This window comes from Podarcis tiliguerta (assembly GCF_965153285.1).
Source record: "Podarcis tiliguerta genome assembly, chromosome: 14".
Lineage (NCBI taxonomy): Eukaryota > Metazoa > Chordata > Lepidosauria > Squamata > Lacertidae > Podarcis > Podarcis tiliguerta.
In genome coordinates this window covers 32,125,922-32,148,390 of record NC_139547.1, presented here as the reverse complement: position 1 = coordinate 32,148,390, position 22,469 = coordinate 32,125,922, and the positions used below count along the sequence as shown (strand labels likewise).

General features: G+C 42.7%; 1 protein-coding gene and 1 long non-coding RNA gene across 2 annotated transcripts in view; one reads left to right on the top strand and one right to left on the bottom strand.

Moving 5' to 3' along the window:
• HAPSTR1 (HUWE1 associated protein modifying stress responses) overlaps window positions 1–22,469 on the top strand; it is a 31,568-nt gene that overhangs the window by 4,895 nt on the left and 4,204 nt on the right. Inside the window, exon 3 of the mRNA XM_083414278.1 lies at window positions 6,762–7,037. Within this exon, the coding sequence (XP_083270404.1) occupies window positions 6,762–7,037 (276 nt within the window). The remainder of the gene's footprint in view (window positions 1–6,761; window positions 7,038–22,469) is intronic.
• Window positions 13,989–22,468, bottom strand: LOC310664750. Its single transcript, XR_014505045.1, has 3 exons — window positions 21,224–22,468; window positions 20,146–20,796; window positions 13,989–15,121 (listed from the first exon to the last, which is right to left on the bottom strand). It is a non-coding gene; the product is annotated as an uncharacterized lncRNA (long non-coding RNA).

Below are 22,469 nucleotides of genomic sequence, written 5' to 3'. Positions count from 1 at the left end.
TGACACTGAGTGAATTGCAAATCAGTTGGCATCCAGAATGTAGATGACAAAGCATCTAGTTCCTTCTCACAGTCACAGAAGACAGCATGCATACTGACTGCTAGGGTATTAATATTACTCTTTTTACTTTTAATGATTATCATTTCTATGTTTTTACCTTTTTCTGTTTTATCTGCATATTTGTATTTTTAACAGTAAGTCACCTTGAGTACCGATGGGGTGGGGGAAGCAGAATATAACTAAATAGCAACAGTTCGTCTTTCAAATTAGCGAGCTGTGCTGTGCTGCTAGACTTAAATGGATCAATTTGTGTTTGCTTTGTCTTATATGAGAAGGGGGCAAGAATGTGATTATGGGTTTTTGTGGGTTGGGGTTTTGCTGATTTAGGAACTGCAGACCAGCACAGGAATCTTAGCACACGGAGACTAGAATAGCTTGTCAGCTACTGGTACATCCTCCATAAGGTTCACAGGTTCTCTTCCATCCACTCATGGTGGAAAACTGAAGACAGGACTACATGCTACTGACTTTGTCTGAAGTTGCTCCCATTTCCTATAAGGAGACTCTTCAAGGAGTAACGGGCCATCTGACAAAATAGTGTTTCAGTTAAACCACAGGTTACCCTTTTGATACGTTTGACCCAATATGGTGGGGTAACAATAGTTTAGTCAGACTTAACTTTTTCTGCAATCATGTGAGTAACTTGCTATAGAGCAATAGGTGTAATTAGATGGTGTAGCTTCCAGTGTGTAGTGGTTTGAATGGAATGCAACACTCAAAATGGCAAGCTCTTAGTCATCAAGGGAGGTCTTTGCCAACTCAGCCAATAGTATTAGTCAGTGCTGTTTTTCTTTATTTGTGCAGCCAGCTGCCATTTTGCTTGTTTATTGCTTGGTAAGGGAAGACATCTGTGTGATAGCAGTGACTTGCCTTATGCATGTACCTGTTGAAAATAAAAATAAAAGCCCATGGAATTGGGTTGTAAAGAGTGAAGCGTTAATTTGCCATGTGGAGTCAAAAGACCTGTGTGCTAGACTAGACTTGTAACTGCATCCTGCCCATCAGTTGTGCAAGGCAGAAAGTGGGTAGGAACAGGTGGACTGAGTACTACAGGGCAGCTTAGGACAGTGCAGGAGCATTTCTCAAAGCTGTGGAAAGTCGACTGTAGGTGGAGTTGGGACAGGATGTTTACCAAGGCTGGTAGCCCAGCCCACTTAAATTGCAGGATACTGCAGGAAATTGTGCCAGTGCTAATGCAGCAGCACTAGTTCTTGAGCAGAGGTTCTCCTGAAATCCCATCAGCTCATATAAGAACATAGAATAGAACATAGGAACACAGAAAGCTGCCTTATAGTGAGCATGACTTCAGGAGCACTGTTGACACCAACCAGCAGTGGTTCTCCACAGCTTCAGGTCCTGGCTCCTTTTAAGCATGGAGAACATGTGCTCTTCAACTGAGCTACAGCTCTTCCCTACACAAATAGGTAGACAAATCGTCCAAAACCAGTGTGAAATCCATTTTGTGTTACTGGAGTCATAATTTTTGACCTGGCAATATATTGTGAAATCACAGTGTGGGAGAAACCATGAAGCTAGCCAATGCCTCTACATAGTTCCATACTTATTTCAGATATTGTGATGTATTATGATGTTTAGTTGGTGATCTATTGTGATATTGAAAGCCAGTTATCGCCCAGCCTTGTACTGTACCACAATGGTAAAAAGGCGAACTGTGAAATCTCTAGTAGATGTCTTGGCTATGGACTCCCTAGGCAGTCTTGTGTAGATGACTCTCTTTACACCCTTCATCTGTAACTGAAGTTAGTACTGACCTATCCATACATGTAATTTATAAGGGTTATATAGTATAGCAAAAATTGTATATAAATGCTGCTTGCTTCCTGCTCTTCCTCTTCTAACACTGGGGTAGCATGTGCCCTTGTCCTTCACATTTTATTCTCTCAGTAATACTGTGATGTAGGTTTGACTCAGAGTGACTGGGTCAAGGTCACCCAGTGATCTGCAGGATTGAATCCATGTCTTCCCAGTCCTTCCTTTAACGTGCTAACCACTGTACTACATTGACTTTCAAATTGACACATTGATAATTTTAAAATAGAGGCAACTGCTTGGCTTTTGCCATGGATTCACATTGTCTTGCACATAGCCCTGTTCTTACTGAGTTTGCCACCTCAACCTCAGTAGCTGGATCTATGTGTGTATGTTCTGCTCGTATGGCAACATTAATTCCAGTTGGATCTTCAAAGGGTGCTTAGAATCAAGGTAGCAAATCTGCTTTAATCTTTTCAAAACTGGAACAGTTCCTTGAGTAAGGAACACTATTCTAAATGTATGAATCTGACTAGGAAAAAGGTGTCAATTTTATTATTTACTGTCAGACTTGTGTACTGCTATTTCCACACCAAGAATGGACACAGGTACCTTTTGACACTGCACACACATGATTTCACATGTATATGTGTTAGCAGTCCTTCAAAAATGTCCATCCACCACCATTCAATTACTCATAATACATCAAGTAAACAACTGTTTCTTCATTTGGATCCTACTGATGGTGGCCTTTCAAGGTAAAACAAGTTGCTTTGTGGACTGGCTTTGGTCACCCAGTCAATACAATGTGGTAGTTCTAATTGCTCAGTGGGAGGTCAGTCTGTTAACCCCAAGTAAGAAAATTGCTGATAATCATGCCAAGCGTAATAGCACCAGGCAGAATAGTGCTATTTTACACAGGAAGATGTGTAAAAACAAGGAGTGTCAGTCTAAGACTGTAGTTCTCACTTTGATATATTGCTGTTAATAAATCACAGTGCAATTTACGAAGTTGCCAAGGAGAAAGTAGAATGCATGTATGTCCTAACTCAGTAAGGATAGGATTGAAAGTGCAAACTTGCAACACCTTTTAGCAGGTAAAAACTTGTGCTGAGGATTTTGCAACTCGAGCAAATTTTAGGAGTGTTTCTAATATATAGGTCCAGTGGTGGTGTAAATAGTTCCCAAATTGTGTAGTTTGCTAGTGGTTGAAGATTCCCAATAAAAGCATGATTTTTTAACCACTTTTTTTGTTAGTAGTGCTCACGTTTTGAAATCTCCCTATAAGGTGTGTTAAAAACAAAGCTGAAGGCTCGTTTTCAGTTCCTTCAGCTTGAAATGACATGTGACTACTTGGCTGGTATGAAGATCATAAGCTTTTCTTGTCATTGCAACTCTGGAATGCGGTGTCATACAACTCTTGAGTGTGTCTATTCTGGATGCTAGCTGAAGTATCTGTAGAGGGCAGATACAAGTGTAGATGGTTGTCAGTGTGCAGTCATAGAAAGTAGGACTTAAACATGTTAAGTGAGTTGCGTAACTTCTCATACTGCTCTGTCTCACCTTTGCAGATAGGTATTTACTGTTGAAAAGCAGCTCAGTATGCTTTTTATATAACTTTAACGTAATTAGCATTAGTATATTGATAGAGAAGTTTGCTTTTGCTTCCTTGGCAATTTCTGTGTCATGGAAGCATCTTTTAACATTAGTTCTATGCATGCAATTCCATTTTTAAAAAAACTTATGTTGAGGAGACTTTTAGACTTGCTTGTTTCCCATGGGCAAGCTCTTTGTTCAGATTGGGGTCAAATTGATGAAACTGCTCAGTCTACTCTCCTAATTCACTGATGCAAATAATGTAAGTGTATTGAAACAAAGTTTCATAAATGAAAGTTCAGATGCCCACTAGAAGGTGGTAATGGGCCTAAACACCATGACACCATGAGATTAATAACTAATGGTGGTGCACACCTCAACTGCTGCCTTACAACATTGCCTTTAAAAGTTGCCTGTAATCAAAAGCCTTGTATAATGTGGCAGTGGTGCAATATGGTGCTGCCTGGACTAAAAGCAGATGTTTTCCCCTCACCCTCCCTCTTGAGAAGCATAAAGGTGGCTGTCAGATTGCACCTGTTTCTTTTTATTGCCTACCCCCATTATCCTCCTCACCTGTGATCTGTTTGTCTGGCTTGATTTTGGCTGTCATCTGTCTGTTACTGACCCCTGGCAGCTTTAGTTGACCCAGAGAGGAGGAAGTGACTCAGGGCTCTATTGATTGAGTTCATTTGCTTTAAACATCTACTTCCCATAAAGGTCAAGGTGTCCAACAATAAAAGTGATACTGTATATGAAATACAATAAACACAATTCTTTAAAAGCTGTGTTGGTTGCAGGAGGGTAGGGATTACTGTAATTTATTGTAGTTCCTGTAAATTATTCCTGGTGCTTGTAGCCATCACTTAACACCAAACTGCCACTAGCCATGAGCCAATGCTACAGCTATGGGGCACCTCCTGTAGTAGTTAACAGCAATAAATCTGCAGTAAACAGTTCCTTCAAGGCATTTTGTGTCTGTGCTCAGGTTAACTCTACCAAAGGGTTCTTAATAAGACTTCATAGAAGAAATATTCTCCTAATGCAAATGCTTTTGGGTTGTGGAGTTTTTTCTTCTTAGTAGTCATAGTTCTGCATTATAAATTGCTTGGTCAGCAGCAGAATGACTATAGTTCAGTTCTGAACCCCATGTGAACAGCCACTCATCTTGATAACCTATTGATATGATATCAGCTGTGGATATCCTGAATTGTGGGCTTTGGCTGACTTGTGAATGAATTTGGAAATGGAATTGCCATATAGTGTGAGAATTGAATAGTTCTAGAGCTCAGGAAAAGATTTACGCATTTTCATAGGTGTAGATCCCCCCCCCCCCCACATCTAGCAGTGAAAAGGGTTTTGGTACAGTATGCTAAATGGCTTAAATTATCTTGTTAAGAATGGATACTCATCCAGTAATGGAATGGGTGGAGTTGTGTGAAGCACAATGGTTGTATGAAGCAAGCCTCTTGCATATGCCAAAAGTTCTGATATTATTTCAGAATTCATCATTTATAGTTTTCTCTTGAATTGGAAGAATGGAACAATTTTTAAATTGACTTTTAAGGCATGCGTGCAGTTTTGAACTGCCAGAGTAGTTTTGATACAACTTATGGCTGTTCTAATTGCTGGCTTTACTCAGATTGCAGGGCTAGGCCCCATGGCATTCTCCTGGGAATGAATGGTTATTCTACACTGTTTGCCGGGTCACATTGTTGTGCATGGTTACTCAACACCTGATGGTCTCACTGCTGAATATGCAAACTGACTTGGTTGAAAAACATTCTGTTTGAGCTGAACTGATACGAGAATGATCTAGCGTGTCTTGATCATACATGTAGGCCACTGTTGGATGCTGCTTTCATCAAATGTGAAAGCATGAATGTGTATGTGTAAACTGTAGTCTTTTGCCGGTTGCAAGAGCTAGAATGATCTACCATGGATACCATTTGGCTTGGGTTGAGACAGTTGGAATCAGCTGCTGGATTCCATGTGTTGGCTAGGCAGGTCTTATGATTTCCTGTTTGTTCATGTTTGTAAAATGAGCAGTTCAGTTTGCAGTGCTTGAGGAGTATTTCTGTATAAATGATTTCTCCTCAAAAATGTTATGCCGCTTTGAAATTTGAAATCGTTTGTTCTAGGTAGCGTGCATGAATAGCTTGCCAGATGTGATGTTGGTAACCCTTTTGGAGGATTAATAAAGTTGTACTTGACTCCTAAACTTATTCCTAATGCTTCTGTCTGATGTCAAGAGTCTGTTTACCTTGGGATATTACAGAACTCCTGGGGTAAAATTACATGTGTGCTCAAAAATGCTCAATTCAAATCTTCCCCTTTAGTTAATGAGCATTGACACCATCTGTAGGTTACACTTTTCTGTGTTAAATATTACTGTGCTCACCCTCCCAATTTGAACGAGCACCACTATGCATCAGGGTTCACATGAAACCCTCTTAAGAGTGTGCCACTGCTTTTCCACATTGCATGCCTCTAGCAGCACAAGACAATGCTCTTGAATGTGTGGCAAGAACTTTAGTCAGTGTTGCCTTCAAAAAGATTTTGTCAGCTTAAAATATTCAAATAATACTTTGCTACAATCATTACTATATAGTTACTAGGTATGTGGTTTATGTGCTTAACCTTTTATGCCAAACTTTGCCATAAGTTTGGAACTCACGGAAGCTGTTCTTCAAAACATCTGGAGGGCATCAGGTTGGCAAAAGATTTTTTTTAATCAGACAAAAGTTTAATAGGATTAAATCCCATTTTAATCCCATTGGAGTGAGACAACGAGGAGATGGATACAGGAAACAGACCAATCTTTCTAACTATGATCATAATCATGAAATAAATGCTTCCCGTTTTGCCATTATTTTTATTATCGCCTCACCCTGGGACAAAAAACATTCTCAGAGAGCAAAGCCAGGACATCTGGCAGCTTGTTTTGTATGTTCCTTTTCTTTAACTTCTATGCTTCTTTTGACTGAACTTGCATTTCTTCTTCTCCCCTCACCCCCCTTCTCAGCAAACCAGAGCGGTTTTTGCCTTCATGCTGCATCCAGCAGAGCACAACTTTTTAAAGGACACTTGTATGTTTAGAGAAACTTCACGCAGGAAAAAGATGTTTTAAAACAAAAACCAGTTTCAAATGTGTGCAACTCCATGGGAAGTGGTGGAGGGAAGCAAAGAAACCATACATTTAGTGCTACATTTCACAGGTTGCACAAAGAGGCTCAAAAGTGTTTTAAGTGAGTCACATGAAGTCAGTATTTGACTCCAGAAGCAGATTTTAACTGTGTATCTAATGCACCTCCTAAAATTCTTGTCTCTTTTTCCAGAAAGCGTGGATGCCCATCAGCGGAGTTTCGATGTAGGAATCCATATTGGCTATCAGCGTCGTAACAAGGATGTGTTGGCTTGGGTTAAAAAGCGCAGAAGAACTATTCGCAGAGAAGACTTAATCAGCTTCCTGTGTGGGAAAGCGCCTCCTCCACGAAACTCTAGAGCTCCCCCAAGACTAACTGTAGTATCCCCTAACCGAGCTACTTCGACAGAAACTAGCTCCTCTGTGGAGACGGACTTGCAGCCCTTCCGAGAAGCCATAGCTCTCCATGGTAATGGTTCTGGCTTTTTCAATGCTTTTCATAGGAATGGGTGTTTAAAGCTCACGCCTCTACACTCTTTTAACTTCTTTAATGACCGTGAGGTGTTACGGCAGCTAACATGAAGAGTAAAGGCACAGTTGGACTGGCTCTCTGTAGCTTGACACCTCATTTGCATTTTCTGCAGTTGCATCTAGCTGTAGAGTAATTTGTTTTTTCTTGCCCTGGAAGCTGGTTAGTGCACTTTCCAGTGAATATTCCATGTTGGTACTAAAGGGTTGTATAGCTCTGCATCACTGTTCCTTAACTCTGCAAGCTCCAAACACACTAAAAAACCACTTGCTTGTTATGAACATAGTTGAGCGGGGCTTAAGAAACATATGTTGGGAAAAGGAAGAAACTTTTCTTCATTTCCCTCTTCTAGCAGAGGGAAAAGGGGGCACTTCAAAAATGTTAAGTTTTGGAGTTTAATTGATTATTTTTATTTAACAAAATGGATATGCTGCTTGATGATAGAAAACTGCTAAGCGGTTTTTTGTTTGTCCATGGGACAGCCTTGCTCCTGTGGCTCTTTAAGCCATGCTTTCAGCCATATTGTCTTCCCAGGGACTTGAGCAAGAATCATAAAGTCTAAGGTGCAATTTAGGTGAAAGTATTTCCAGCTTTGTAGACTTTTCACTTGGGTACACTGGCTGACACCGTCTTGTATATCATGAGATGAGGCTTGCTCTCCATTTGTTAATGTGATGCATGATTGTTTTTGGCTAAGTGTACATGAATTTGGAATCTGTAGCTGGCCAGCAATCAAATGAATGTGTACTTATTACTTTGAAAGCTTTCTTGCGGCATGGAGGAATTTAAAACCTTACTAGCTTGTTTGGACACCTTCATCCTTGCAAGAAAAGAACATGCTTCCTGCTGAAATGCTATTCTCTACTTGTTTCACAGTGCTAAACTTACCACTTGAGTGCATGCCTATGAAAAGATCCCAGTGGTGCAGACATGCTCAAACTGAAGTGCAGGCTGATGCAACTGAAATAGAAAACCATTCGAAGTCACCTGCATGTATGGGGGAGGAGGCTTGATTTAGAATGATTGCAAGCTCTCTTATAAATTACTACTGATGACTCAGTTTCGAGAAGATGGAAGACGCCAGGGTTGTAAGCTTTCAGAGGTGTGGGTATTTCAATAATGGATGTTTGAGAACAAGTTGACCTGATCTTCCAGAATAGCTTATTTGGGTTCCCATCCTGGCACTGATCAGACCCACACTTGCTTAACTTCACATACTATAGAGGTGACATTTAACTTGCATTGTTTTGAGGGAAAGAAACACATTTTAATGTTTTTATTTTTAGAGGCATAAGCTATGACGCCCTTCTAAAAGTTGCCTAGATTTGGATAAACACAGCAAGGCAAGATTTTTTTAAAAAAGTTTTGGTGCAACTCATAACCAGGAACGGAAACTTCAGGCTCTAGTTCTGAATGTTGCCCTCCAGGCCCCTCTTTCCCTTGCTCAGGCAACACCCCTCACTGGTCCTGCTTCACACTCCTTGATTGTTGTTGCCTGGCTGGCTAAAATTCTTGAAATATTGTCCTTGAACTCTAATAATGACTTGCTTGCCTGGGTTGAAAATGGAGGGGTGTGTGTGTTCATGTGTGTGTATGTAGAAACCGTACAAAGGTAAAGTTGTTGTCTCTTGCATCACCCTCCAATCCCAACCCCAGTAGGTTGACCAGAAGGGAATGTGGCCTTCAGTCTGAGAAAATACTTTGAGAGCCCCAATGTTAATAGAGTAAAGCACTGCATATTTTTAAGGGAAACATTCAGTAGTGTGCCTTGGGAGACTTGTGGGTTGCATTGTTTGGATCACTGATAGCATTTCCCACAGGTCCCACTAATCATCCTATAATAGTAAGAGAGCTGAAGTGCATGCTTGTTTAGTGGTGACTAAATATCATGCATTAGTGGTTGGGTTGTAATTGTGCAGGTGTTCTTGGCTTCAAGTCCTCATTTGGTAAGCTAATATAAATAGTGAGTTGTTGAGATAATAGCATGGATTGTAGTTGGGTTACTGTTTATCTTCAAATTATGCAAACCACTGCCCTAGACTGGAATTAGAGACAGGTGTATCTTGGCAGAGCCTTTTGTTGAAACCCCCCTCCCACAAACACACTGGTTTTCCAGTGTTTTCAAAGCAAGATGGAAATGGGAAGTGCTTCTGTTACTAGGTTGCAAACTGATGCCTAGCCTTTGTGGCTGTAATTGCAAGCTTTCTCTTCCTTCTGGATGAATACCAAAGATAGTTATAGTTGCAAGAAATGCCTGCTAACTATAAAATGAATATTTGCCTCTTTACTAACATGGCCAATATTGCTGAGGAATATGCTCTACCTTCTCATGTAGGAGTGCAAACATCCAGAGTGTGGGAATGCCTCATTCTCAGGCTTTCTGTTACGTACGTATTTGTGCATCTATTTGGCTGTGTCTGGGATTGAGAAAAATGACTTACATCTCAGCACAAGGTTCAGTTCCCATCATCTCCAATTAAATGATCCCCGAAAACAGGGTTCAAGATACTGAAGAGCTGCTGCCAGTCAGAGAGCACATTGCCGCGCTAGGTAGGCATAGCTGTTCTATGACTTGGAACAAGGTAGAGCTGTTTTGGCTTCTGGTTTTTCGTGTTTGCCTTGCTGCTTAGTAATGTCATGGGGTTTTCTGCTTGGGAATAAGACTTCAGAAACAACCTGAAGTTCCAGTATTGAATTAAAAGCTACCATTGACCAGGATTAGGGCATGTTTCTGCATCGATGGAGGTGCTAATTGGATATATGTTGGGTCTGGAAGATAGAACTGAGGAAATCTCTGTCCTTTTTTGGTAGCTTTAGAATAGAAACTCTTTCAGATTTTGGTAAGTTATTGCAGTTTGGAATGCTTCTGTTTAGGGTGCCATCCATTCCACACACACGTAGGATACTCCATTCCATTATTCCTTCCCTGGCTTTCCATTTTTATCCCTACAGTCTTATTCTTACATTTAGATCAGATCTTTTCCCAAGGAGCTCAGTGGTTCCCCCACTCCCCATTTTATCCTCACAACAATTCGGTGAAGTAGGTTAGACTGAGAAATAACTGTCCTAAGCTTACCCAGTGAAGCGGAATGGCTTAGGGGTTTTTGAATGCTGTCCCCACAAGTCCTAGGTTGGTACTCATAACTACTGTGCTACATTGCCTTGGGTAGCATTTCCTGGCCATGTAGCATGTTTAGTCCATATGGGGTTGCTGTGGGTTTTTCCTTCCTTGAGGTCTTTCGCTCTGGTTATTTCCAGCTTGTGCACACAGTGGAGGTCCCCATAGTCATCTGAAATTACACTACTTAGGTGGCAAACACGGTTAAGTGTATAGTCTAAACCCTCAGATTGTTTTGTTTTATTTGTTAAGATTATTTCAACCTTTTCCTAACAAGAATCTTCAGGACATGTTTGTCTGAATCTCAACCAGGGTCATTGGGGTCAGCAAGCACCAGGCCAGTCATGGCAACATATTGTCAGTTGTGCTTTTGAACTTGGGTCAAAAAACTTAGATAGAAAAGCTTAGTGTTACTGAGTCCCTTTTCTCAGGTTTCCTACCTAGGAGACTCTCATTGACTTAGCAACTTCAGTTCTAAAGTTCTGCCCTGAACATGGAGGATTCCATCTCTGCCTTGCCTCTTTTGACAGCTGTTGCCTAGAAAAGCTGTGCTTTCTGCGAACCACTCCCTCAGCAGATTGGGCCCTGTTCGGGCATTGTGCTTGAATGGGGATTCGGAAAACAAATAGTGGGTGTGCACACTGGCCTCTCCACATGCCCTCACTGATCTTTCTTCATTGAGTAGGGAGGTCTGAAAGGGGCTTCTAAGCAAATTCAGTTGATCCAGAATTGGGAGTCCCAGTTGCCCAAACACACTTAGAAGGCCCCTTCAGGCTTTCCCATTCAATGCAGGAAAGTTCAGAGAGGAGCATGGCATGCATGTTTTTGTGCCCATATCTCACATTCACATTCCGGATTCAGGTATAATGCAGCCAAACAAGCATTATTGGAGTTCAAGAACACATTTCACTCCAAGGAGGGTGCAAAGCAGGACAGGTGAAGACTCTGGTAGGGAGAGGGGATGTTGCTTGACAGGGTGTGTAACCTATGGAGAGGCCTATTGGCTCCTGCATCTGATGTTTCTCTGATGCACTGTGGAAGTATATTGACACTTGCTGCAGCAGGAGATGCTACTTTGGGTCATATCCCAGATGGGCTTGATGTGCCCTGTTCCCTATTTGTATTTCTCTCTGAATAATGGGGCTTTCCTGCCATCTTGCAAACAGCTTTCAAAAGTCTTTTCCATGTCAAAGTGGCTTGCTACTTGGCAGGATAAGGGCTTGCAGCTACTGGTGTGGCTACCTGCTCAGTCACAGAGAACTGGTTGTGCAGTTCAGGTCCTGGCTTTTGTCTCCCATATTGTTATGAGCAACTTTGAGTGGCCTGGAGTCTGTCTATTCTCCAGTGGCATTCTGGCAGCTGGGAGAGATCAAGAGTAGGGTTAATTTGAATACTAATTCATTTCCCCATACTCATATCCTGCCCTTCCCGATGGAAGCACAGAGTGGCTAACGATAACACTATTGTACACACGTCACAGCAACAAAAATGTTAACATCATAACAGACTGTGCAGAAGAGCAGTGGCAGCAGAAGGGTCAATTACATACCAAAGGCCTGAGTAAATAAAAGTTTTTGCCTTGCGCCTCAATGAGGCCAGCACGAGGGACAATCAAATATCATTTGGGAAGGAATTCTGTAATTTTAGGGGGAGTGGGGCCATTTCATCTCCTGCCCAAGAGAAGTTGAAGTCAGATTAACAAGTAGAACAGATATTAATTGATGGGTAGATACTTTTTCAGGTACTTGAACCTCAGTCTTCCATTCTGTTAATTGTTTTGTTAAGCGATAATTCATCCCCCTTGTTTTGCCATTAGCTGTGGTACACTTGTGCTGTAATGTGTACTTGGAGTTGCTTCACTTCATATTACCAACTCCAGCAAGCGAGGGCTATAGGACCTCTCTCTTCACATTTCATGAGATAGGTTCTGTTGGTTGTGGACTGACTGAACTTTTCTATACTTAACAGTATTTATTTCGGTCAGAATGAGCAGCAGACTATCTTTAGACGTGCCCACAATTTTCTGGCTTGGCTTTGTTGCCAGCCATTATTAGTGATATCTTCTCCCCCTTCTCTCCCAGGTGTCTTCCATGTGTAGAGGATGTGGTGGTAGGATGGGCACTTTATCTCACTTTGCATTGGATGTTGGAATAAGTAGAAGTTACTTCTTAAAAGCCCAGTGTCACTAGATTGGTTTGATGGCTTTTCTGGATAGGTCTGGGAGAGACTTCTGCCAAACACTGGAAAGATGCTTCCAGTCAATGTAGATGTTCCAGAGCTAGATGAACCAATAATCTTGACTCTGTAAGACAGCCTCCTATAAGGGAACAGAGGGACATTGGTTGAGAGTTGCTGCTTAGGGGAGAGAAGTGATTGCCATCAGTGACTGAATTTGTTGACTTCTCTAAGAAGTTCTTTGTTCTCAAGTTCAGATTGCTGTGTAGGTTACATGGAATTAAGCCTGGAGCAAGTATAAAATCTTGCTATCCAGATACTGTTGTTGGATTATAATTCTCTAGCTGAAATCCCACTGGTTGGGATGATGGGAGTGATGTCTTAGAGGGCACCACGTGGCCTCCCGTGAAATGAAACTGTATATTTAATTGAGTTGGTAGATTTGCCCAATTTAGTGTGTAAATTCATGAAACTCAAAGGAATATATGTTTACTAGTCTTCTGAATGTGTGACTTGGTCAGATATTCTTTCCTCCTTCCTCTGGGAATCTTGTGTAGCAGAATGTTGGGTTTGGAGGTGTCCCTTTGTTTTTTAAGAAAAGTTTATTTGGGACTGGTTGAGGTTTAGGCATTAAATTGACGGAGCTGGTGCTCATTGGAAATAAGCTAGCCCCACCTCTGAGGCTTCCTGCAGGGAAGGGCACTTGTCTCATGTGACACCATCTGGAAATATTTCCGAGGCTGGAGGTGAGGCAAAAGGTGTTTTTCTCATGTGGCTGATTCTTTGGTGACTGGTAGGGACAACTGTTTCTTGTCAGATCTGAAAGCAGGGAGGTGCAGACGTAAGAACCCTGGTGCACATTACTCAACAAAGGCTTTTTCAGGCAATTCCCTATTTCAGATGCATCTGCTACATTCTGTTAAAAGTGCCACAGGTTTTTGTTGTTGCTGTTGCAGAAGGCTGATGCTACTCTTATGGATTCTGATCCAGTATTGTTCAGGGGCCTGTCAGTATGTTTCTTGACTGCTGGTTTGCAAGGGCCTGCCTTTGGAAACTACATACTGTCGGTGCACATTCAGTCTTATTGTGCAGGCCAGGGGTCTGCAACCCGCGGCTCTGGAGCCGCATGTGGCTCTTTTACACCTTTGCCATGGCTCTGGGGCAGATACTAGTGAGGGGAGGAGGCGCATTGTGCGCCCCGACACTCCCCACTGTGGCGGGCGCTGTACTGGCTGTGACGTCGCATGGGGGCGGTGCGTGCGTTAGTCACGCACCGTCCCGACGTCACCTTCCCGCCCGCCCGCTACATTGTAAGGGGCATGTACGCTGGTCACTGCATTGAAAGGGGGCATGTACGCTGGTCACTGTTTTGAAGGGGAGTGAAGAACACACACACACAAAAAAAAGGTAACTTGTTAATTTAACGTTTATTTCTATGAGGAGGAGTAATTCTGAGGGGTCAAACAAAGAAATAATAAAAAAGTGACAAAAAAGTTATTTTTATAATGACGAGTTTTGCGGCTCCCAGTTTTTTTTCCCCTTCGGAAACGGGTCCAAGTGGCTCTTTTTGTCTTAAAGGTTGCAGACCCCTGGTGCAGGCATTTGGCCATAACAATTTGACTGTTCAATGAAACAAGTATTTCAGAGGTCTATAGTGGGTATCAACATGGATGTGATTTGAACCTTGTGCTCTTGAATCAGGGAGTACTGTTGACGTTTGTAAATCATTGCCATCAAGTCTGTGCTATTCAGGAATAAATTCTGTGAATTTTAGAACTGCTATAGAAAGTTGTCATTCTGAGGTGGAAAGTTTCGGTATAAACCCTTGAAGCAGAGTAACACGACCTGGTGGTCACTTATGCTTCTTTTTATTGTCTGACTGAAGCACATTTTCTTGTACTGTATTTTAATTTTTGTGAATATGTAGCTCTGAGCATCATTGTGACTTGATTGCTTATTAATAAGCAAAAAAGACGCACCGTGGCTACATTAAAATATGGCTACAGACATAATGTCTGAACTAAACCAAACCTTTAACAGTGAAAGTAGCTTTTAATGGCTGGTATTTTGAGCCGGACCATATACATTTAAAAGTCTACATTGGCTCCCAGTACGTTTCCAAGCACGATTCAAAGTATTGATGCTGACCTTTAAAACCCTAAACAGCCTCAGCCTTGTATACCTGAAGGAGCATCTCTACTCCCATTGTTCAGCCTGGACACTGAGGTCCAGCTCTGAGGGCCTTCTGGAGATTCCCTCGCTGCAAGACATGAAGCTACAGGGAACCAGGCAGAGGGCCTTCCCAGTAGTAACACCCGTCCTGTAGAATGTCCTCCCATCAGATGTCAAGGAGATAAATAACTGCACAACCTTTAGAAGACATCTGAAGGCAGCCCTGTATAGGGAAGTTTTTAAAGTTTGATGTTTTCTGTGTTTTTATTATGCTGGAAGCGGCCCAGACTGGCTGGGACAACCCTGTCAGAGGGGCAGGGTATTACCACCATCATCTTTTAAGGTTTTGGTAGCACCTACATTAAGGGTCTTGTAATATGCAACTTTAAACCTAATGGATCACTCGCCTTGTAACCGATCAACCAGATTCTTTACCAGAGCTATGTGCCAGTGTAGGTTAACAGCCTGGCCCTAAAAACTGTTCCACAGACTGCTACAAGGCATAAATCTTCATGTTACCTCCTTGCAACCTTGTCTGTTTGTGTGTACAGTTATAAGGCTGATGGGGCTGTTGGTTAAAGCAGAGTTCCGTGCCCAGCGGAAGGATGAGGAGTACGTGCTGCATACTCTTGGTTGCTTTATTTACAGTTCAAAGCAGTTATATTACAGAAAGACATCTTGCCTCTGCCGGAGCAGAAAAGCATCCTCTCTCCTCGACAGCTTGGAGAGAAACAACACAGTGAAAAACAGGAAACCAGTGTACGTCACATCCAGTCTCCCTTTCCCGTGAGAAACTCCAACAGTACAGTACAGACTGTGGAATGTAAACACCTGTCTCGTGACAAGCCCTTTCGCTGCACAGTGAAGGAAAACAGAAACCAACATCCTCCCCCTTTCTGTGAACATCACTGGGCAGCGTGTTCGTACAATATCAGTACAAACCCAACTTCTGCACATAGGTACAGTGTTGATCCCTTGATACAATCTTGGATAATACATCAGCAGGAATTTTATTACCTGGCATATAGGACACCGTTACGAGTCCCTTCTGAATACATTCCCTAGCATGCTGCAATTTTAATTGCAAGTGCTTCGTGCTTTGCTTACAACCTTCAGACTTCAGCAAAGCCAAACATGCTTTGTTGTCCTGGTAAACCTGGATTGGACATTTGACAGGAATTTTCATATCTTTGCACAATTGTATCAACCATTCACAATCCTTAAGTGAATAAGACAGTGCATTCAGTTCAGCTTCACAAGTACTTAAGCTAACTGTTGTTTGCTTCTTGCATGACCAATCAAACAGACCCTGATTGTACATGTAGCAAACTCCAGACGTACTTTTCCTGTCTTCAGTGTCACTTCCAAAACTTGCATCTGCAAATATCTCAAGACCACCAGACTTCTGATTGTTAAATCTCAGTCTGTAATGCATAGTGCCTTTCAAATACCGCGCTATGCGTTTCAGAGCTTTCCAATCCTTGACACTAGGATTGTTGACTTGTCTGCTTAGCAAATTACAGCTAACAGCAATGTCTGGTCTTGAACATCTGGCAATGAAGTTTAGCTTGCCTAGCACACTTCTGTACAGTGTAGAGTCAGAAAATGCTTCTCCAGTGTCATCTACCTGATAACCTGTTGTCATCGGTGTGTCTACAGGGTTAGCATCCATCAGGTTTAGTTTGCTTAACACATCAGCAATTTTCCGTGACTGGTGTACTAGAATGTTACCATCTTGATCTCTTTCTATTTCCAGAGATAGGTAGTTGTTTACCTCACCAAGATCTTTCATGTCAAAGTGCTCTTTCAGTTGAGCTAGGGCGTTATTGTACATTGCGACATCTTTCCAAAAGAATAATAAATCATCAACATAAAACAAACAGTACAGTTTCTTTTGCCCCTCCTCTTTGACAAATACACATGGATCAGCTTTCCCTTGCTGAAAACCTAGAGAAAACAATACTTCAGTGAGTTTTGTGTGCCAACACCGTGCACTTTGTTTGAGACCATAAAGGGATTTCTTCAGAGCACAAACAAATCCCTGTTTTACCTGTACGCCATCAGGTGGAAGCATATAAAGTGATTCATCCAGAGATCCGTACAGAAAAGCTGTATTAATATCATGGTGACTAATGTGTAGATTTTCCTCTGCAGCTAGCTTGAGCATAAGCCTAATGCTTTCATACCTCACTGTGGGTGAGTAGGTCTCGTGATAGTCTTCACCTGGTACTTGTGCAAAACCTCTGGCTACCAATCTGGCTTTGTGTCTGACTATCTTGCCATTTTGATCAGTCTTCGCTTTGAAGACCCATTTGCTTCCAAGCAGTTTCATTCCTGGAACTACTGGAACTAGCTCCCATGTTTTGTTCCTTTCCAAGGAATCAAGCTCAGCCTTCATGGCATTTAACCATGGTTCAGCTTCCTTTGAATCCAAACCCTGGATTTCTTGGAAACTTGAAGGTTCAAATACCTTCTTGGAGCTTTTAACAGCTGTTACTGCTATCGTAGCAAATTCATCAGCAAATCTCTTTGGAGGTTTGCCTTTTGTGGCTCTCTGTGACCTACGAATTAGCCTTAAGTCTTCAACACTCTCCTCTTCCTTCTTAGGAGAAAAGCGACCTATTGTGAACAATGGTTCTTCCAATTCTTGATCAGAGCTTTCAGAGGGTCGCATAGAGGCTTTCGCACTCTTGAAATCCTCTGAATCACCCGATTCAGTTTCAGATTCAGACTCAGAACCTTCATCAGTGGGTGTGGGTTGTTGTGGTTGCTTCTGACTATCCTCAGTCTCATCACTGTCATCAGGATAACATTGGAAAATTCCCACATTCTCCCCCCACTTTGCATTGTATTCAACACTTCTCGTGAGCTTAATTGTCTTAGAGTCAGTCATCATTATTCTGTAAGACCCTTTCTGATAACCTAGAAAGATACCATGCAATCCACGCTTGTCTAACTTTGAATTTTGTGGTGAATGAACCCACATGTCAGAACCAAAAATTTTCATGTGTTTGATGTATGGCTTCTTGCCAAACATCTTCTCATAGGGGGTACAACCAATCGCTGAAGATAACCTGCGATTGTAACTGTAAACAAAACACGAGAGAGATTCGGCCCAATAACTCTCTGGAAGATTGGCATCATGCAGCAAGGTTTTTAACCCTTGAAGCAACGTCTGATTTGCCCGTTCCGCAAGTCCATTCTGCCATGGCGAGCGAGGACTAGACAAATCGTGTTGAATTCCTTTCTCAGTCAGAAAAGCTTCAAACTGCTGAGAAGTGAATTCTCCCCCGCGATCACTGAAAAGAGTCTTTATCTTCTTACCATGCACATTTTCCAACCAAGCACAGAATTCCTTGAACCTAGGAAAAGCTTCTGATTTCTGCTTGAGATTGTACACAAAAATATATCTAGAAAATGCGTCAATGAGAACCATGAAGTACCTATTTCCACCCAAAGAGGGCGCTAGTGGTCCAACCAAATCAGCATGAATAATCTGGTATGGTTCCGTAGCTTGCCTACTAGACACCTTACCTTTCGCAGCCATTTTCACCTTGTTTGCTGCGCATGCTTTGCACTTCATGTGGTACCTGCAGGGTCTAATAGTCATACCTTCAACCAAGGCAGGCATTTTAGATACTGCCTCAAAATGCAAATGACCAAATTTTCGATGAAAATCATGAATACATCCTGCATGCAAACTTTTGTTAGAACCTGCAATGCAACAAGTGTCATCCTGCACAACATCATCATGATACAAAACAAACAAACGATCAACATATTCAGCATGCAATTCATAGTCATTTTTCTTTGTGATGATGCACTTCTTGTTCTTGAAAGAAACGTCAATGTTCCGCTCATTCAGTTGTCCAACGCTGAGCAGATTATGTTTGGCGTCTGGCACGTAAAGGACATTCTGTATCGATAAGTCCAAACTGTGAAGAACAACAGTTCCGTAGCCTTTACTGGGAATAGTGTGGTCATCCGCCTGGTGAATCGCACCTTCCTGCGGTGTAAAAGACACAAAAAGTCTCTTATCGTTGCACATGTGGTGGGTCGCCGCCGAATCAACAACGAAGAAAGATCTAGACGTCTTCTGGACCTCTGCAACTTTTGGAGTGAAGCGTGAAACCATAGCCTTGTGCTGCGTTGTCCTAGACACCGGACCTTTGCCTTTGCCTCGGCCTTTTCCACGCGATGAGCTTTCGCTGCGCTGCTCTGTCTTGGCCCTGGGATATCTGCATTCCCTCTTCATATGGCCTAGACGTCCACACGAGTAGCATTTCACTGCCTTCAAAGCTTTGGCGCCATCTGGTGGTTCCACTGCACTATGGGATGACGTCTGTGAAGACTCCCCCTTGCCCATGCAGCTAGCACCCCGGCGATCTGCTTCATTTAACACCACGGCAGTAACAAAGTCCACTGTTAGCTGAGCTGTTGGCTGCACAGCAATCTGGGTTGCAACAGACTCCCAACCTGAACCCAAAGATTGTAGTATCATGAAAGAATACACAGCCTCTGGAAAGTTGAGTCCTCTCTGTTGCAGCTCATGTCTCAGATTTTGCATCTCCATCAGATGTAAACGCACATCTCCACCTTCAGCAAGAGCCATATTATGCAGCTTGTTAAAGTAAAACATAGTAGATCCAGCTTCTGTCCTTAAGTGAGCCTCTCTCAAAGAATCCCAAATTTCTCTGGCTGAGGTCTTATCACGCAATAGACAGAGCTCTTCTGGGGATACTATCAATGTAAGTGTTCCCCGTGCTTTGGAATCCTTAACTTTCCATGCATCTGTAACTGGAGCTGGGGGGGTTTCTGTAATGACCTCAAACAAACCCTCTTTCCGCAGAATTGCCTCTGCATACAAAACCCAGTCGGCATAATTTTTCTTGTTGAGCTTAGGAATCCCACAAGCATCCTGAAGGGCCATCATGACTCTGGCATTAGCCTTCAGCGTCATATATGCTGCTTTAAATCTTGCTGCGTCACTGCTGCACCTGCTTTATTCCAAAAGCGCACTTAAAAGTTACTTTCGATTTCCCCAGCATAGTAACTTGAGCCTGGGAGCCATTTTCCTATTCCCGGCAAAACGGCTTTAAAAGTTCAAAGTCCAGCCATAAAGCCATTAACTAGAAGCTGGCAGGCTGCCCGGAGCAGTAGCAACATACCTCATCAATCATGTTTATGCGCAGAGCAGATTCCAATCCGATCTGTCCCTCTGCATTCCGATCCTTTGCCGGCACTCCGATTCGACTTCTGGGCCCATAACCACGTGTTGGTTAAAGCAGAGTTCCGTGCCCAGCGGAAGGATGAGGAGTACGTGCTGCATACTCTTGGTTGCTTTATTTACAGTTCAAAGCAGTTATATTACAGAAAGACATCTTGCCTCTGCCGGAGCAGAAAAGCATCCTCTCTCCTCGACAGCTTGGAGAGAAACAACACAGTGAAAAACAGGAAACCAGTGTACGTCACATCCAGTCTCCCTTTCCCGTGAGAAACTCCAACAGTACAGTACAGACTGTGGAATGTAAACACCTGTCTCGTGACAAGCCCTTTCGCTGCACAGTGAAGGAAAACAGAAACCAACAGGGGCTTGGGTGGGCCACAGACTATTTGGAGAACATAAACCCTGTGCTAGAAATACCTGTTTTGCGTGACACTGTTAATACTATAAACATGTGAAAACTTATCTGCCAAGGTGAATTGAAACTTAGCACCAACTAAAACATTTTACTTTAAATGTGCCGTTGTACTACTGTAATATGCCTCTGAATACATGCACCATTGAGCAACAGCACAAGAGGACAGGATATGTTAGGCTAGATGGGCCTTTGGCCTGAACCAGCAGGCTTTTAGGTTCTTAGGTAGAAGCTGTGACTGGACAACAAGCCCAGTAGCTAGTTAAATGCATGCTGTTCCAGCAGGCTGCCTCCAAGTTCCTTAAAAGGGGAATCTCATTCTGTCATGTACTTGCTTGGGAATAGTGCTACGTCCTTTAGGCTCCCTTCTGCTGTCAGACAATGGAATTTTGAAATTCTTTCCCCTTGTAGTCTTGACGTGCTTCTTGGAGATATACAGATAAAATGATATTCTCCGAGAACAGCCCTCCCCAAACTTTCAGTATAGTTGGTAACTATATTTCCCCAGAAATTGGTATGGCCTGATGAGGATGTTGCAGCGTTAATACCTAGCAAGCATAACCATGGTTTAGACCAGGCATGTCCAAACTTTGCCCTCCAGCTGTTTGGGACTACAGTTCCCATCAGTGTGGTGTAGTGGTTAAGAGCGGTAGTCCCGTAATCTGGGTAACCGGGTTCGCGTCTCCGCTCCTCCACATGCAGCTGCTGGGTGACCTTGGGCCAGTCACAGTCTCTCAGCCCCACTCACCTCACAGAGTGTTTGTTGTGGGGGAGGAAGGGAAAGGAGAATGTTAGCCGCTTTGAGACTCCTTAAAGGGAGTGAAAGGCGGGATATCAAATCCAAACTCTTCTTCTTCTTCTTCTTCACCCCTGACCACTGATCCTGTTAGCTAGGGGTGATAGGAGTTGTAGTCCCAAAACAGCTGGAAGGCCAAGTTTGGCCATGCCTGGTTTAGATGTTAGGTAGACAAGCTGTGGCTTTTGCAATGACTGACTTTGGTGTTACCCAAGTTCAATGTGACTATCTCATAAACGTACCCAGATCACCCTTATATGATTGTTGAACCTACCGCTAACACTCTGACAAGTAACAAAAGTGCAGATTCCTAAGTACCACAGAAAGACAACAAGCAGCTGCCCCCAATTCAGAAATTCTTGTACTGTGGCTTAAGCAAGTGACCAGAACGCAGAGTTGGAAAAATGTTTTGAATTCCCAACCCCTTGTATAACATTGTGGTTACCAAGGCAACCAATAACCTGGCCGCTTTCCCAGTCTTGCCTGAATTGGCACTCTACATGGGAAGGGAAAAGGGGGCCAGGAAATGATACCTTCCATTAGATGCTGGTTGAGGCAGAACACATCCGTGCAAGCCTTAAGAGGGCTAGGGTGGCCTTCTCTAATATTGAGTCCTCAGATGGCTGATGGGAGTTGTAGTCCAACAATATCTGGGGGCTCAAGGCTGGACTAGGACATTGGTTGTGATCAGTGATGTGGGGCAGAAAATCCCCATTCCCCAAAATTCCATTACTTTTTTATGTGTGAAGAAGGTTTTCTGCTTGATGCATTCATTAATAACAATGAATGGCCATTGTGAACACAATACTTGGCAGGCTCTGCAGTTTTGGGCTTTGTTAAATGCAAGTAGACTTGGGCCCTGTTTGCAAGCTTCTCAGAGGCATATCTGGTTGACTACTGTGAGAACTGGGTGTTGAGCCTAGATGGACTTTGTCCTGATCCAACAGGTCTGTTGTTATGTCAACATACTAAATTAGGGCACAAGAGAATTTTCCAGTGTAAGTTACCCTAATCTGCATAAGAGAAATTTCAAGGGGGGAAAAATTCCAATTCAATCTTTGACCTTGATCTTGTGGCCACAGGAAGTACTTTACATAAACTTGTCCCAACTTGTTCTGAACTTCTTGCATGTGGAAAGTATGTGGACTCTTCTAATGTTCCTAACTGATTTGATTATGCCCACTGGGCTGCTCTCTGGAGATCCTCAAAAGTCATAAAGCACCTGAAGATCCGTAGGGCTCAGTTAATAAATTGAAACATGGTACATTGCTCTGTGTGACTTGTGGTTTCTGATTCTGCCAGTCACGTTGCAGGCTGTTTTGCAGGAGGAGACTTCCTATTTTGAGCTGATCTTTAGGTCATGAGGGTTGGGAACGGTCCTTAAGACAAATGCTGTCTAACTTTGGAGTTGGGCTGATGGGGCTTTTTTGGGATGCTGACTCTTTTCTAATTTCTGCTTTCTCCTTCCTTCC